At 44.9% G+C, this 18772-nt stretch overlaps 1 protein-coding gene across 7 annotated transcripts in view; it reads right to left on the bottom strand.

Annotated features, from left to right (window-relative positions):
* Positions 1-18772, bottom strand: part of EPHB6 (EPH receptor B6) — a 146391-nt gene that overhangs the window by 18490 nt on the left and 109129 nt on the right. For 6 of the 7 annotated variants that reach the window (XM_006111846.5, XM_025186808.3, XM_006111847.5 and 3 more), the window contains 2 exons: positions 11612-11767; positions 9171-9509 (listed from right to left, as the gene is read on the bottom strand). In XM_006111846.5, coding sequence (XP_006111908.3) covers positions 9171-9509; positions 11612-11767 — 495 coding nt within the window. Of the gene's footprint in view, positions 1-9170; positions 9510-11611; positions 11768-17714; positions 17857-18772 lie in introns of those variants that run through there. The other variant, XM_089771795.1, reaches the window with a different exon arrangement.

The following is an 18772-nucleotide window of genomic DNA, read 5'->3' as shown; positions in this document are numbered from 1 at the left end:
AAAGGTTGTTTTGAATACTAATCCTGCCCTTTAAGATTATAGCAACCCCTCCTAGGTTGATGTCAACCAAATTCTATAAGCATATTCTCCACTATGTTAGCCGAGTCATTAATGAAACATTGAATAATACCGGAGCTTGTGATGTGAAAGACTAGCCGACACATTAGTCAACTAATCGCTTCTCCCTCCCCTTGCTGCCTCTAGCAGAAAGAGGCAGCAAAGGGGTGGGGGAAGAGGAGGTGGTGCTTCAAAGCAGCAGCTGCCACTTTGAAATGCTACGTGCAGCCCAGGGCTGGCCCAGGCTGCACATGGCATTTCAAAGTAGCAGTGCTGCATGGAGCCCAGGGTCAGCTGGGGATTCCCGCGCTGACTCTGGGCTCCATGCGGCACTGCCGCTTTGAAACGCTGTGGGGAGCTGGCCCCCACTGGCCTTGTGCTCCCCGTATCGTTTTTGCCTTTGAAGTGTAGCAAAAGCTCTGGGCCTGCTGCTACACTTCAAAGGCGGAGGTGCCCTTATCAAGTAATTGAATAGTTGATGCAATTTGTACCAACCATTCGATTAGCCAATTAATCAACATTTTATATCCCTAACCGGAGCGAGGATGTACTCAGGCTGAACCCCATTAGATATGCCATCCCTGTTTGAGAGGGAACAATTGATAACTCCACTTGGAGTATGGTCTTTGAAATAGTTGTTCTTATACTATTTTCAGGTGGGCCACATTTCACTACCATGTTTATGACAATGTCATGAGAGACCATGTTAAAAGTCTTAATAAAATCAAGATATATTACATTTATTGCTTCCCATTATCCACTAGACCAGTAATGAGCTTTCTGTTCTCTTCACTTCTCAAAAGTCTCACACAAACCACAAAGTGAAGTTAAGGTCATGAGTATGCATCAGTAGTAAAATGAATATAGAGCTTCCATCAAGATTTTTTTAGTTAAATAATGCCTTCAATTTTACAAAAACCAGGAACTGCACTTTTTATATAAGGACTCTACTCTATCTTCACACTATACTAGCTCTGCGCCCACAGGGAAGCCAATCTACCACCTTCCCTTCTTTATATGTAAACTATCAAAAATAAGCACCTCAGAACATTGGTTTCATAATGTATTTCTGCACACAGGTCTCCAAAATTAAGTGTGATGGTCTGTCACTGCTCTAAATTTTAGCACTTTTCACATAAGTTTTATCTATGGTGACATGCTATCACTGTGCCTAATGACACTTGCTTAATTGGCTGCCACCTGAAATCATGGGTGCCCTTAACATATCATGAGATCAGGCCCTTAATGAAGAGTAAGAAAGGACTGCCTTGCTACTTGTCTAGACAGGTATATAGAAAATTCTCATACATGTACCATATCTGACAAGAAAGGAAGCTGTGAGGCAACCTAATTGCTACATATATAAAACGGAGGCATTCTGGTTTCTGTGGGTGTGACAAGGCATGCATACGCTGCACGAAGCATGAAAGGGTTAATCCCACACTATGCTTGGAGGAGGAGGAGGTCCTGCCCATTAAACCAGACTGGGCATGCTCCAAATGCTGCATTAGCTCGTTTCCCACCGACCACTGGAAAAGAAAGATGCTTGGTGGAAACTCCATCCTGGGAGCTGCATCATCTTCTGACTGCAGAGACCAGAGAGCCTAAGGCCCAGACTGGAGACTGGTTGCCCCCAGCCAGTTGGCAGAAGTTGGAATTGCAACAAGCAACCTGTGCCAAGGAGCTCGGAGGCCCCAATGATGTCTTGGCTTCAGGATGCACCTCCTCATTGCAGGAGGAGTAACAGTAGTCCAAATTAGGGGCTTTAGTTCGAACTACCTAGCCCGTGCTGCGTGTAGCTGCGGGCAAGGAGTCCAAACTACCGGGCATTTAAAAATGGGGGGGCCAGGAACACGCAAATAAAGCCTGGGATATTTTATTCCCGGGCTTCATTTGCAAGTTCGAATGACTACATTAGCCACCCTAGTTCAAACTAGGGTGGCTAGTGTAGACATACCCCAAGTGATGAAATGAACTGATATCAGTAAATCAGTAAGATACTGTTTAACTGGTTAATAACATTAACTATTTGTTTCCTTTTCAGGATATTAAACTCTCCAGAAGTAAGCAGTAAATCTAGCATGAATTTTGATGGTTTACCTCTGAGTTAAGTTTTGAACTTCATGAAAATGAAAAAAAATGGACAAGGCTACCAAAATGGAGAACTAGGACAATCTCCTGGATTTCTTTCTGCTCCCCTCACTTCCCTCTTAAGTGAGACTCAGACCTCTTGATGTCACACTAAAACTAAGGCAGATTCAAATTCATTCTCTTCTTCAAACTACTTTTTTCAGCCCTCTCAAATTCTCTGTGGTTTATCATATCTGATCACTCCCTCCTCTTCCAGATCTATGACTTTCCTGCTCTTGGCAGTTTCTCTTCCTCTGATATAATGTCACTGGAGATTTGACATACATGTTGATGCCACCTTTGAGCTTCTTTTCTCTGAAGCCTTCTCCATCTCTGACTCCTTCAGCCATAGGGACTGTTCACCCTGTGCAGGCCTCTACATTCATGCTCTCCTTCTCTCCACAGCTGCTTCTAACAGCATCCAATGCTTTAAGAAAACATTTGACTCCATTCTCTAGTCTACAATTTTGATTCTATCTAAACAAATGAATTTCTTATATTATTACCATTGTCAACAACTCTTTTTTCTCAGATCCTTTCCACAAATCTACCAATATCTAACTCTCTTTCGTTCTTGACTTACACTCCCAGCAAACTCATCACTGCATTTCCTTCTCCCAGAAAAAAGCATGAGGAACCTGGTTTTTTTCAAAGTACCTTTCACACATCCTTATCCTGAACAGATTTCAGTCTGGATATAGCATAGGAATGACTTTCCGTTGGGCATTCCTCTGACTGCTGGCCTGTAGGCCTTCACTGCAGGGTTCAACATTGTTCCATCCATCTCCTTGAGTCACCTCCCTAGCTATTCAACTGTCTCAGATTCCCTCCTGTCAGGATGTTGCACATTAAATTCTTCGGATAGATAGTGCTTTAGAAGGACAAAATATTTATTACTGCTCTATGGCCTATTAAGCAGCACCCCTTTTTGGCCCCAGCTATCATTCTATTTGTGTGTGTGTGCAGACTTCTCCTTTATGACGTACCACTAGGTTCCATTCACTACTATTTTCTGTCTCCTTCTACCCTTCTGAGCAGTGTATCTTTGCCTTTATCCAAAATGCCAGGCACTTGGACATGTGAAATATGGCACATGCTTTTTCTGTTGAGTTTGCAGAGACAGCACAGCTCAGAGAGGGAACTGGAGCATATTCCACCTCGTGCATGATCCACAGAATCTTTTCTTAAGTTCCTGTCAGTCACACCTACTGAAGACAACTGAGGCCTAGTCTGTCTGTCTCTGTCTCTCTTGGAACTGCCTGGCTAGCTCTGGCCAGTAGCAGATGAAGAGGCAGGAACCCCCCTAATTGTTCATTAGCCTCAATGGACAATTTTGGAATAATCTGCCCATACAGAAGTTTCTTTCTGATCCTTTCAGATGGACATAGTTGTATGTCCTGAAGCATAAGGACAGATATTCTTTAACTGAAAATGATATTATCTAAATAAATAAATAAATAAATAAATAAATAAAATAACAAATTTAAAAATTATTTCAAGTGATTGGTCTCTGATATATAGAGGCTCCACAGGTTTTTTGCTTGCCATGCATCAGCCTCTCATCTTTCCCTCCTCACAACCTCACCACTAGTCATAGAAAAGTCTTCTGCCCCGCTTCTGCTTCCACCTCTTTATAGCCATCTTAACATCTCAAACCTTGACTGAACATGACTTTTCTACCTTGCCTTATCTCTAAATATTTTCCTCCCTCTCCTAGTTATTCCACTAAGCATGCCATTTTACTCTCCAAACTGTTTGGGAATCATCGCTTGGTAGAAAAAAATCAAGTCAAATTATACTTCACGGATGTAAGTGTGAAGAGCTTTCCTGTGTCATTCCCTTGTGCCTCTACTTTAAATGAATCCCTATCCAGAGGTGGAACATAATCATTGGTTACCATGGACTAAGGATGTTAAATTTAGATTAATCAACTAATCAAATCGTCAATGCAATTTTCATCAACTATTTGATTAGTCAATAGGGGCACCTCCCCCTGCCTGCTCCTGCTCCATTTCAAAGGTGGAAGTGCTGGGGTGAGTACAGGGCCAGCAGGGGACTCAAGCAGTCCCTCACTGGCCCCGCGCGCCCTGCTTTTGAAATGTATAAGAGGCCCCTTTGTACATTTCAAAACCAGGGAGCGCGGGGCCAGCAGGTGATTGCTTGAGTCCCACACTCGCCCCCTGCTCCTGTGGCACTTCTGCTTTTGAAATGTAGCAAGAGCCCGCCCCTTCCCTCTGTCTCTCTCTGATAGAGGCAGCAAGGGGGGGAAGCAACTAGTCAAGTCGATTATCTGATAAGCATATGCTTATTGGAGAGTCAACTAGTCCCTTACATCCCTACCATGGACATGACTGATGTAACAATCATGGGATCCCATCTCTAACAGTGGAGCAGAAAATAGTGAGCCACCAGGTGTAGGCAAGCTCTTAAAGGGACGGTGTCTTAGAAACAGAGAACAAGGGAAATACAGCTAAATGGAGCAGAGAGCAGGAGAGAATACTGTCCTCAGTTCTCCTTGGGCAAGTGGAAGAGGGAAGAGTGGATGTGAGAAACACGTGCACCAGCCATAAAGGGGAATGAGAGAACCTCTGTTTAGTGCAGGGCCAGAATGGAATTACAAAGGCTGCCAGGGCTGGGGATTTTTGCTGGCCACCCGTAATTCAGCAGAGAGGAGAGAAGTGTTACATCCTTCCATTCAAAAATTCTTTGTCTCCCAACTTCTTTATCCTCCCACTTACTCCACCCAGCCTGCTTCCCCGTCTCCCTTGGAATGGAAGAGTGGAGAGTCCATCTGCGTGGAGAACAATAAAAAAGAAAAGCTAAGCTAAAGTGAAAAGCTGCCAAGGGGGCTGAAGGGAGGGGGCAGGAATGAGACAGGCCACGTGACAGAGGAACAGAGGCCTCGTTAGCGTGAGCTGTCACTATGAATCAAGAGTGGCTCATTTCAAGCTCGTTGCTAATGATCTTGGGGAAGAGTAAGGGAAAAAAGGACCCAACCACAGTAACAATCCAGTACATACAGCAGCTCTTGAGAAAAGCCTGTCAGCACAGCTGCTCCTCTGAGACCCTTCTGGAGCCTAAGAGACCAGCCCCATGAAGCCGAGCAGAAAAGGCGGCTGCAGAACAGAGCAGACAGGTCAGGCGTAAGCAAAGGAAGAGCAGAATCTTGGTGATTCAAAGGCAGAGCCTGAAGGAAGAGTTACACTAGATCCCACCACCGCTGACTCCCAAGAAGGAGGGAGGGAGAGCAATGGAGAAATTGTTTGCCCTCCCCCAACTGAACTCAGATATATTACCTGGAACTCTCCTTTCCATGGACCTCATCTCTCCCTGGCTACGTCTACACTGGCATGATTTTCCGAAAATGCTTTTAACGGAAAACTTTTCCGTTAAAAGCATTTTCGGAAAAGCGCGTCTAGATTGGCAGGATGCTTTTCCACAAAAGCACTTTTTGCGGAAAAGTGGCCGTGGCCAATCTAGATGTGCTTTTCCGCAAAAAAGCCCCGATCGCCATTTTCGCCATCGGGGCTTTTTTGCGGAAAACAGTACTGTGCTGTCTACACTGGCCCTTTTGCGCAAAAGTCTTTCGGAAAAAGACTTTTGCCTGAACGGGAGCAGCATAGTATTTCCGGAAAAGCACTGACAATCTTACATGAGATCGTCAGTGCTTTTCCGGAAATTCAAGCGGCCAGTGTAGACAGCTGGCAAGTTTTTCCGGAAAAGCAGATGATTTTCCGGAAAAACTTGCCAGTCTAGACACAGCCCCTGTGTCTGTGCCTAGGGGCATAAAATACCCATGCAGCCACTGTGGCACCACTGTTGGAGGCCTAGGTATCCGACATAATCTCTGCTGATAACTGCTTCCCTGGTGATGGGAGTTAAGGGCAGAAAGTCCCCCACTAGATCCCTTAAACTCTTCAGCACCAGAGGGACAAGGAAGAAATTTACATCCAAGTTTCCCCTCCCCCTTCCTTTCAAAAACCTGGAAGACCCCCAAGCCACACAGGTGACCTGTCACATGTTCACGATACAGCCCTGGCTCACAGGCAGCCTCCTCCCTGCTTGCGCAGAGCATTGTCTACCTGTTCCTATACTCACAGCAAGCCACTCCACAGACATTACAGCAGGAATAGACCTATTAGCACAGCTCATGTCTGGTCCCTAGCCAGGGCAGAGTAGTTCCCTATAGTATGTTCTCTTGGGCTTTGTCCAGGCCTAATTTTACAAGATTTAGACAATCGAGCTTCCACCACTTCTCTGGGGAGTCTAATTAGAGTCTAATTAGGAGTTTAATAGAGCTCAATGGTAGGGAACAGCTCCTAATATTCAATTTAAATTGTTCCTCCTTTTGCTCCATTTCATCCCATTATTTTTTATTATCCCCACAAACCCCAACCCTGAACAGTTTCTCTCCCTCTAGCTCTCGCCCTTGTAGAGTGTTGCCATGTTCCCACCCAATTCTAGCGCTCAATTAGCTGAGCCAGATACATGCATTCAGTTCTCTTAGGCTCCTTTGTAAACAGTCCCTTAACCCTCAACCAGGTACAGCCCGCCTGCAGCAATCCAGCATTCTCCTGATGTTATTGCCATCTCCCCTCAATACACTAGCCTGCTCTCTTCTGCCCATCACACTAAGAGGCTTTGCAAGCCTTCACTCTCCATCTCCAGAGCTGTCCAGACACCCACCTGGTCTCCCAGGGTACTTCTACACTGCATTGTCACCCTGGGACTGTGGAACCCAGGCTCATGAACTTGGTATTTCCCAAGCCCATGCTTGAGAGTCCACATTTCATCGTGAATCTGGGTTTACAATTGCTAGACCTGTTTCACACAGTCATGCTAATGCATCTATACTACACTATACAGACCTTCTCACTCCTATCTATGGCTTGACTTAATCCACATTGCAATATGACATGCTTTGGCTCCAAGTCTCAGTAGGACTTGGGCTCTGGCCCTCCTCCCTTCCCTCGGGACCTGGGTCCTGAGTGCTTGCTAACCTAAGTCAGGCTGATCTGTGTGTGGAGGAAAGTGGTGTTTGGGCTTAAATCTGAGTCAGAACAAGCTTACTGTGCAGCGTAGACATATGCTTAGTTTCTAGCCATGTTGCTTCCAGGATCGTACCCCTCTCATCATTGTTATAATAGATATTTAGATGACAGCCATCAGTGTAACATCTGGGCACCCTGTAAAAGGCAAATACCATTTCCCATGCACAGGGAAATAGCAACCCAGGATCATTCTTTAGCACCATGGCACTGAAGGCTGGAAACAAGGAAACTTTGGTGAATAGAAGAATCCATGACATTTTTTTTAAATAGGGGTATTAACTCCTCTCCCTGAGTCTTGACCAAATTTCAGCTTGTGTCATTGCTTTCTTTCACCCTGGTATTTCCACAGCAGTTGGCCTTGATGTGGTTTCCTTTTTTGCTTACTGACCTGAACAGTTTTGCATCCCAGAGGTGGGTGCACTTCAGTCCTGGATAAAGCCATTCATATATACTGTCTTTTACCATGGTGTGCCTAACTGTCATTTCTTTCTCTTTTGAGACAGACATTAAGGCTATGTCTACACTTGCATGATTTTCCGGAAATGCTTTTAACGGAAAAGTTTTCCGTTAAAAGCATTTTCGGAAAAGCGCGTCTAGATTGGCAGGACGCTTTTCCGGAAAAGCACTTTTTGTGGAAAAGCACTTTTTGTGGAAAAGCGTCCGTGGCCAATCTAGATGTGCTTTTCCGCAAAAAAGCCCCAATCGCCATTTTCGCGATCGGGGCTTTTTTGCGGAAAACAGAACTATGCTGTCTACACTGGCCCTTTCGGGCAAAAGTCTTTCGGAAAAAGACTTTTGCCCAAACGGGAGCAGCATAGTTTTTCCGGAAAAGCACTGATGATTTTACATTAGATCGTCAGTGCTTTTCCGGAAATTCGAGCAGCCAATGTAGACAGCTGGCAAGTTTTTCCGGAAAATCAGATGATTTTCTGGAAAAACTTGCCAGTGTAGACACAGCCTAAGAGTTTGTCTCCACTACACCAGTGATCAATGCTGCAACCATCGATCCACTCACTGGCTGTCAATTTATCATGCCTGCTTAGACAAGATAAATCAATCTCTGAGTGCTCATCTGTCAATGCTGGTACTCCACCAGGCCAAAAAGTAGCCAGAATCAATGGGATAGCCCCAACGACCTTACTGCACACAAGAAACCAAGGAAAATATGTTGACTTCAGTTACGCTATTTGCATATGTGAAGTCACATAGATTAGATCAAAGTGGGGGTTAGTATAGACAAGGCCAAAGACACAGACAAACACAGTTTGTGAATTACTCGATTGATGTTTCTTATGAGTCACACAATATGAACTGAAAATGTAGGCCAGAGAGAGGGAAGAGGATACGAGAGCCTTGAAGAAATATAGGAGGAGAAATACAAGAAAAATAGGAGATGTACCCTTTTTTGAAAGAGGACAAAGGTGGAGAAAGACGCTGAAGAGTGATTTAAGGGAAGAAAAATGAATTAGAGAAAGGAAGGGGGGCAAAGGGAGAACAGAGAAGAGGGAGATGGATGATAAAAAGCCAAGGTATTGTGAAGTGCTTCATCAGCAGCTTGAAACTCGCAAGGCTCCTGCCAAACAGTGACAGTGGCTCCTGTGTCACACAATGAAGCAGCTGCTTCTCTGACCAGTGGAACTACTTTGCTCACTGCTTTTCCCTCTAGACTGGCTCCTGCTTCTGACACTTCTTCGCTCCTCCATGCCCATTCACACTGGCAGCTAAACTCAGCTTCTCTGCCAAGAGGGAAAGGGAGAAAAGGGAACAGCAGAGAGGGGCACACAGAAACCACTCAGACGCGGCAGGCTGAGATGGAGCACAACACATTGCTAAACAAGTCAGACCCGTGCCTGCTACAGGGCTCGGAATATGAAGGAAGGCATGAGAGAAAGCAATAGGAGGGATGGGGATCAGATGAACAGAACTCCTCACCCGACTGGCTTGTGCTGACATTGATGGCTGCGTACTGAGGTGCCTCTGGGCTCAGCTCGGTAACCAGGTTGACGGCCTGGATTTCAAACGTGTACTGCACACGGGCCAGCAAGTTGGAGACCTGCACACGACTCTCTGTTAGCCCCACCTGGCGTGGGTCAAACTGGACGCTGTCCCCACAGCGCACACAGGGCCCTGGAGATCCCGTTGGGCACACCTTACAGATGATATTGAAGAAGACATCCTTGCGACCACCCAGGTCCTTGGGTAAGCGCCAGGTCAAGAGCACATTGGAGCCAATGATCTCATAGCTAACATCACGGGGAGCGGAGGGCGTGCCTACAAGAGAGCAAAACGAGAAATTAAAAACCTATAAAAGACTGACAGAGGGAAAGAAAGAAGAGTAAGGAGAGTAAGAGTGCAGGTTCCTTATTTCACGTATGCTCTCAATCCTCTGCAGAAAATGTTTCAGCTATTTCCTAGAATGAGACTAGGGACAAATAAATTGTTTTGACCCTATTAAAAATGTACTTACTTTCAAGTTCTTTAGCACCCTTATGCTTTGGAGCAGGGACTTGAAATTTGGCAAGAGGGTGGCTTTTTTGACAGGGATGAGCCTTGTGTTGTTTTCATGAAAAGCCATCCAATTCATGAGCCTTTCAAAAATTTCAGAATGCACATGTTCAATAGAGATTTGTTATAGTCTGATAACTAAATTCTCTGAACATTCAGTCTGAATGAAGCATGCTGTAGTGAAGGGCTCAGAGGTCCATGTATTCCCTAGTTTTCCCTTTTTATTTTTCTGTTTTCCCCTAAAATCAATAAGGTGGTCCTGGACTATCAGTAGATCAATGCCAGCCTGTGCTGTAGGGACTAAGGATGTTAAGGACTAGTTGACTACCCGATAAGCAAATGATTATCAGCTAGTCAAGTCAACCACTTGATTCCCCGCCTTGCTGCCTCTATCAGATAGAGGTAGCAATGGGGGCGGGAAGAGGGGGTACTTTGAAGCGGCAGCGCTGCATGGAGCTGACCCCGGGCTCCGGGTGGCACTGTCCCTTAGAAATACAGTAAAACTCCGATGGTCCGGCACTCCTGATGGTCCGGCACCATCAGGAACCCAGAAGTGCTCCAGCCAGTCGGACCATTGGAGCTGCTCTGCCCCCAGCTTCCCTGATTCAGCTGCTGCTAAAACTGACCAGCGGCTGAATCGGGTAAGCCGGGGGCAGAGCAGCTGGAGTGCTGCCGGGTAGGTCCCGTAGCGCTGCCCCTCGGGGCTGCGGGACCAACCTGGCAGCACCCCAGCTGCTCTGCCTCGGCTTCCTGGAATCAGCCCCTGATCAGTTTCAGCAGCAGCTGACTTGGGTACACCTGGGACAGAGCAGCTGGGGTGCTGCCGGGTTGGTCCCTGTACCGCCGAGGTGCAGCGCTACTGGACCAACCCGGCAGCGCCCCAGCTGCTCTGTCCCAGGCGTCCCGATTCAGCTGCTGTTGAAATTGATCAGCGACTGACTCCAGGAAGCCCGGGGAAGAGCAGCTCTGCCTCGGGCTTCCTGGAGTCAGCCACTGATCAGTATCAGCAGCGGCTGACTTGGGGACACCTGGGGCAGAGCAGCTGGGGTGCTGCAGGGTTGGTCCAGTAGCGCCGAGAGCAGCTGAGCCCTACCGCTGCTCCAATGCCAGAGTCAAAGTGGACTCCCTGAGAAGTGTCCAGAGGTGAATGTCTCTCTCCCATTTGGTCCAGGGCTGGAAAGATTTACAAATGGAATACTTGTTCATGATGTGTCCTCCCAGACACCACATGCACTAATGGGCACGAGACACTTCCAGTTGTCGTGGGTGAAATGTCCCCATCTGGATCAACAATCTTTAAGTCTAGCTACACTAAATAACTGCTAAGGGGTAACAGCAAACTAGAACTTTTCACATGAGAAAAAAAAAACATTAGGCAGAAAATTCCATCACCACCAGAGGTGGCAAGAAGGAACTGAGAGTGAGAGGAGTGCATGGCATCCCTTATACCTCACCATGGAAACACCACTCCAGTGGTCACCAGAGGCACTCCCCTATGAATACTACTAGGGGAAAAAAGTCTGGCACCTGTGCATGTGGTGAGCACATACACCTAATGAAGCACTCAAAGAAGGATGTGTCATTTCCAAGAGCCTGAGTTTGCAATATGAATGTTCTTTCAACATAGAGTTTTCTTTGTATTTACCATATTGATAACTGTATATAATCTATGGGATTAATGAAATGTTTTCAAATACATTTGGTGGGCAAATGTATCCTCTAGTGGATTAGAAGTGGTGGGCGGGGAGAGAAAGAATGAAGAGAATTATTTTCTTTCTCAGGGTCTGTTAGAGGAAATGACTCAGACACACCCCATAATCATTGGCCATCCCTCTCGCTCCCCACACACACTCTACCCGGACACTTACCAGTGCAGGGGGAGTCAGATGTGTCCGAAGCAGAGCGGTAGTATCGGCTTTGGCAGGCACATTCGCTGGAGCCTGGCACTGAAGCGTGGCTGTGGGCAGGGCAGGTCTTGCAGGGGGCATCTCCCGCATATGCTTTAAAAGAACCAATGGGACAGGCTAGGGGGAAAAAAAACCAGAGACAGATGAGAAAGGGGAACTCATTCATTCAGATCCCACAAGGGACACATTGTCCTTCAGGGTGAGGCCAAACTGCTGCTGGGAAAACCTCAAACTGACTGGCTGTGCAGTGTCAGTCACCTCATGGCAGGATAGGAATTGCATCCTTTGAGCTGACTGGGGCTGGGAAGGAGACAAAGGTGGCAATTGGCCTGGGGCCTGGCAAATTCAAAGTGTCCAGGGCTCTCAGCCGCCCCCACTGCTACTACAGCACTGGCAGCAGTCAGTCTTGGGCCTTTTAAATTGCCACCGGAGCCTGGCAAGGTGTGCTCTGGGCACCACCAAAGGGCTGGCGGAGAGGAGGGTGCATTGTACTCAGGGTGGAATGGAGGGCTGGTTACCCCTAACCAGGGGAGGACAAGATACTGCCCGCGGGTCGGATCCAGCCCACCAAGCCATTTGAACCATCCCACAGCCGCCCTACTGCCCCCTGGGTCAGTCGAGACCTGGGGGCAGGGAAGTGCGCAAAGTCATTCGCTATTCAAAGCAACTGGAAGCACCCTCCCCTCCCATGGTACCTAGAGGAGCCATCAGCTGTTTTGAACAGTGAGGGACTTTGCACACTCCCCCACCCCTGGGTCTCAATTGTCCTGGGGGCAGAGGGAGCATGTGAAGTCTCCTTCCCCCACCAGGGGCATGTGCGCTTTGAGGGATCCATTCCTTTTTCCCAAGGCCTCACCCCTTCTGCCTAAGGCCCCGCCCTTTCTGGTGTGGAGCCAACCCGCGACCACTACTCACAATTCGTGAAGTGACTCCCTGCAAAAATTATTGCCCACCCTGCCGCTCAAGGCATTGCCTCTTCCAGGAGCATGGAGCTGCCTCCCCACCCCCAATCTGGAAAACACTAGGCACTTCAAGATGGTTTCATCTATGGATGGCAAACAGAATCAGTTCAGACAAAGGATTTTATTATCAGAAATAGATTTGACTTCTATTACTGACCAAGTAGCATTAGCAATGGCGATGGCTAAGAGAATAACAGTGGAACTAGCGAGGAAATCTACCAGATAGGAACACAAGCTGAGTAAAGAGTAAAGTTTAGCAAAACCAGCTCTCTATTTATAATTATAACAGCAGGTTCTAGGATGCCACCTGGCAGTGCAGGGCTCATGCGCTGAGTTATCCTCATATTCAGTGCGGCCAGAGCCCAGCACAGAGTTATTTCTGATGGCTCCCACAAGCAGGAAGGTCTTTCTAGGTCCAGTTCAGAATACAAAGTGTTTGAGTTTCCCTCTGAGGCAAAGAAAAATCCAATGAACAGCTCAGCTCAGCAGAAAGCTTAGTCTGAGGTTTCTGTTTGGTTGTTTTTATTTCAGTTCACAATCAAGTAAATTCCCAAGAAAGAAGAAAGCTTGGACCGGATATATATAATGTGTGTGCCTTATGTTAGGAGCTGGGTGAGAATGTTGTCTTATTCCACTCTAATGAAAAATCTCCCCGATGGGTTCCATGAGCAAAACAACTCAAGGAGGGAAGAAAGTAGGACCAGGAGAAGTAAAATGTTATAGCTGGAGTAGGAGGTATTGGCAGGATGTATGTATCAAAGAGAAAAGTGTAACACATGTTCTGGAAGTGGAAATAATTCATGGAGTAGCAATAATAGATAACCTTAGGAATGGTATGGTGTATTGAGGGAACCCCACCTTCCATATCTACTGAAAATTATTGCTTGGAGTTATTTAAAACCCATATAGTCACTGAGCTGTGTAAGTAGTGACTACTGAAGCTATTTGCAAAGACATGACACTGTGAAAATGACATTGTGACATGACTGAATGTGCTTTAGTTTACAAGATTTCCCCCCCTAAACTCTGCCTGGTCTTTGAGATTCAGGTGATTCTTTTTTGCCTCGTGTCATTCTCCACTTTGATTCCCATACTGGAATGTAATCAGCAGCCTAGTTGATGTTTAAGACAGAAGAGAATGCAGTTCACTTTCATAGATTTTAAGGCCAGAAGGAACCACTTTGATCACCTAGTCTGACCTCCTGTACAACTTAAACAATAGCAGTGATTTCTGCATTGAGCCCATCATTTTTTGTTGCACTAGAGCGTATCTTTTACAAAAATACTGGATTTTCACTTAGAAGTTTCAAGTGCTACAGAATCCATCACATCCCATGGTAAACTGTTCCAAAGGTTAATTATGCTCACTGAAAATTTCTTCCTCATTCCCAAGACTGTTTGTCTAGCTTTTTTCCTCCAGCCATTACATTTTGTTCTGACTTTGAGTGTGCATCTACACTGTACCATAGCTCGAAATAAAGTGCTATTCCGAAACATTCCTTACTCCTTGTAGAATGAGGTTTACAGGGATGTCAGAATAGCAAGCCCGAAATAACAGGCTTGCTGTGAAGACACAGGATAGCTATTTTGAGATACTCTGGTACCCTAAAATAGTGTTGACGTGTAGACGTACCCTGACTGTAAAAAAGCCCTTTAAATAGCAGAACTCTTCTTCCCACATAGGCTCTTGGGCTACGTCTAAACTACACCCCTCTGTCAGCATCGGGATGTAAATTAGACATTTTGAAAGTGCAAATAAAGCCGAGATTTAAATACCCCATGCTTCATTTGCATAATGGTGGATGCCACTTTTTTCCGAAATGGGGCTTTTTGAAAAAACCCCGGCAGTTAGACGAGGCATTTTTGACAGATCCGAGGCGAACAGGATCTTTCGAAACGGGGCATTTCTGTTGAAAAATGCCCCGTCTAAACTGCTGGTTTTTTTCGAAAAGCCCCATTTTGAAAAAAGTGATGGCCATCATTATGCAACTGAAGCGCAGGATATTTAAATCCTGGTTTCATTTGCACTTTCAATACGTCTAATTTACATCCCTCTGCCGACAGAGGGGTGTAGTTTAGACATAGCTTTATAGATCATGACAAAGTAGCCTCTTAACTTTCTTTGATAAATTAAGCAGCTTTAAGTGTCTCACTGAAAGTTTCCCAAACCCTAAACCATTGTGTTAACTCTTTTCTGAACTCCTTCCTATTGTTCAAATATCTTTTGAATCCTGGACCTCAATGTTGTATACAGAGGTAATACCATCTCCTAGCTCTTACTAAATGTTCCCCTGCTTATAGAACTCAACATTCTCCTGCAGATACACAGTGTGGGCGCCATGTACACAGAAAAAACAACAACCAGTGCTTCATTCTTATTCAGGAAGAGACAGGTGGTAGGTAGGCAAGGCTGACATGCCACATGTATGCACAAACTAAGAGCTTTCTGTGTCACACTTTGCTTGGAAATTCACTTAAATGTTACAGGGTAGCCAAGGCCTCTGTGTAGTTCAGATCAAATATGCACTTTGCAAAGTACATGTGAGTAACTTATTGAACATTTCAGGAGAAAATCAGATTGTCACTGGGCTAGTCCCAGTTGTGGAAAATGATAATGAATTGGTTTCATGCCCTGAAACTAAAGAAATTCCAGAACTAGATGGCACCAACACAAGGGAAATTGCAAGAAAAATCACTAATGACTAATCATTGTCTTATCATACCATCCAAGGAAGTATTGCTGGCATCTCTGTATAAACTTGACGTAAAACAAAGCAATTTGCCTATTGCTCAGAATCCACCAAAAACTGAAATAGGTAACATACCTAACATGAACTCATAAATGTCTCCACAGAACAGCCTAGTAAAATTACATTTCCTGCCACTGGGGAAAATAAACACCTGAATGAGTTTGTAAGTTCAAGATCACAGCATCCAACTGTCTTATGATAATATTAGGTAGGTCTTATATATAGGAAGAAAGTAATGAAGGAGTGCATTTTAGATCAGTTTTAGATGCCTTCTCATTCCAATTGTAGAAAACTTAATTCAGGAAGTGCCATTTGCAACACAACTACCCGGAATTCTGAACAGGAAGTTGGATGTGTGGAATTCAAAGAGTGTAAATAAAGCTTAGTGGATTGCTAGTGGCAAATTTTATGTCTCCATCTTTCCTTACAAATAATGCCTTCATTGTTTCACTTGTTTTTATGAAAGACTAGCCAGGGTTGATGGCAGGTGCATCTTCAAAAAGAGAAGAGGAATAAAGTCACATAGAATACAATACAGTAGATGAAATGCTATGTTGACTTCTAGCATCTTACTCAGTTGCAGCCATATTATTTAATATTCACTTTCTGTTTAAGAAGATCTGTTTTTCCACATTTTCTGACACCAGAACTTGCTGACATCTCAGATTTTATCACCTTCTTTGTTCCGTGAATAATCCTATATAATCTCAATACTTGGTGGTGTGAAAGCCTTCTTTTTTGCAGTTCTTAATGTCTGGAACAGTATCCCCATAGTTCTCCACTTAATTAACTCACCATATCATTTCAAATATCATCTGAAAACATCTGACTTTGATCTTAGGACTGAATGCTTAAAATTCATTCCCTAGACAGTATCTTTGCACTGCTATTTCTTGTTACCTATACAATATATTGTCCTCTGTGATATTTAACTCTGTATGGGTACGTCTACACTAGCCCCCTAGTTCAAAGTACGGAGGCAAATGAGGGCGACCGAAATTGCTAATGAAGCGCGGGATTTAAATATCTCGCGCTTGATTAGCATATTCCCGGCTGGTCGCCATTTTGGAAACTGACTAGCCCGAAGTAACTGCCCATGTCTACACAAGGCAGAGAAGTGGGATTCCGAGATAAACCCCTTAGTTTGAATTAACTATTATGCCTCGTGGAATGAGGTTTAACAGTTAATTCGAACTAAGGGGTTTATCTTGGAATCCCGCTTCTCTGCTGCGTGTAGACACGGACAGTTACTTCGGGCTAGTCAGTTTCCAAAATGGCGACCGGACGGGATTATGCTAATCAAGCGCGGGATATTTAAATCCCGCACTTCATTAGCAATTTTAGTTGCCCTCATTAGCCTCCCTAGTTTGAACTAGGGGGCTAGTGTAGACGTACCCTATATTATTTGAGAAACTTCCAGGATATACCCAAAATAAAAACACATGTTTGTATAACAAACTTGTCAAGATTAGCTAGGAGCACGAGGACCATGGCTGGATGGAATAAGAACTGTTCAACTGCATGCCATCAACACTTTATGTCAAATAGAGTTAGTTAGTTAGTTAGCTAACTAGTTAGTTAGCTAGTTAATGAGTTAGCTAGTTAGTTCAAGTAATGAAGAATTGGGGCTTTGGAGCAGGAGGATCTGAGTTAAATCTCTGAAAATCTGAGTAGTCCACTGTGTGGAATAATGACAACCTGGGCATCCTAGATGGCCATGGACTTGTTACAGTATTTATGGAAGTGACAAATTTACATTTTAGTACTTGATGTGTTGCCAACAATCATCAGTATTTGTTGAACATTGGTCAAAAAAAACCCTACTGTAATGGGTGACACTATGCCCTTGCAAGACCTCAATCTAAGGGTGTGGCTAAACTACATGACTCCATCGATGGAGCCATGTAGATTAGGCTGATCAGCAAAGGGAAATGAAGCTGCGATTTAAATAATCGCGGCCTCATTTAAATGTAAATGGCTGCCGCACTGAGCCGACAAACAGTTGATCGGCTGTTTGTCAGCTCAGCGTGCTAGTCTGGACGCTCCCGCACCGACCTGAAAGCCCTTTATCGACCTCCCCGTTATGCCTCGTAGGATGAGGTTTACTGGGGAAGTCAATAAAGGGCTTTCATGTCGGCAGGGGAGAGTCCAGACTGCCCTGATCTGCTGACAAACAGCTGATCGGCAGAGCGGGGCAGCCATTTAAATTTAAATGAAGCCGCGATTATTTAAATTGCGGCTTCATTTCCCTTTGCCAAACAAATACATCTACATGGCTCCATGAACGAAGCCATGTAGTTTAGACGTACCCTAACAGTAATGTATTTCATACAATGCAGAAATTGCCTCCACCTTTAAGCAGACATGGATCAGCAGTGTCAGAACGAGCCACAAAGATCTGAGTAGCCATTTCAGCTGCTCAGACTGGAAAAACGGGATTCCACTACAATCCTGTAACCAGCAATGAAGATCATAGATCTTCAGTGTTTCTCTGTTCCTGGTGATTCTTCTCTGAGGACTGACTTTTTGCCCTGGTTACAGTTCCTTGGGGCTATTCAGCAGCTTGAAGAAACAGAAGACAGAGAGATGTTAACAATGGCCCCTTAATCTCTATTACACCACTTTTCCACCAGTGTAACTCCACAGACATTAGGGCAGTGATATTGGCATTGCAGGCCTGCTGTCTGGAAGCACTGGATGGCCAATTTGTTTCTTTTCACCGAATTGGTTCAGACTGTTGGTTCAGCAGCTGCATTGGCAGCCACAGTAAGGGTATGTCTACACAGTAGCACGTACATTGAAAAAAGTTACATAGTTTGAGCTAGGTAAATTGTGTAGCTTATTTCGAAATAGCTTATTTGAAATTTGGCACTGTTTATACAGTGCTAAATTCAAAATAAATCACTATTCCGGTATCTTCCTTAATCCTCATGCAATGAGATTTACAGGAAGCCAGAATAACAAGCCCATTATTTCAAGTGTATTTCGAAATAATGGGTGTGCTGTTAAGAAACAGCACCACTGTGTAGACAACGTACCCTTAGAGTCAGAGGCAGGGATGAGCATAAGAGATAGGCCAGTGGCAGCTTGGGAGAATAGTACGTTTTGATACTCACAAAGCTCCACTTATTCATCATACAAAATCAGAGGCCACTCAGAGCACATTTTGCAGCTCTTCAGGCTATGATTATTGCTCTTCTTGGCATGCACTTTGAGCAGCAGCCCACTTGTTTACAAGGCTGCATTTCAATGTGTTTGCAGAGATTAAAACAAAATTAAAAAGCACAATCCATTGCTCTCAGAACCATTTCTTCACACTGTCAGTAGCCTCCGACATAACTGTGTTGGTTACATGTGTAACAATTGTAAAGTGGGTACAATTGCAAGGTTATGTTGACACCCATAAAGGC

This window comes from Pelodiscus sinensis, chromosome 1 (genome assembly GCF_052426305.1).
Source record: "Pelodiscus sinensis isolate ZL-2025 chromosome 1, ASM5242630v1, whole genome shotgun sequence".
In the NCBI taxonomy this organism is placed as follows: Eukaryota; Metazoa; Chordata; order Testudines; family Trionychidae; genus Pelodiscus; species Pelodiscus sinensis.
Note: the sequence above shows the minus strand (reverse complement) of the source record. Positions and strands in the feature narration are given on the sequence as shown.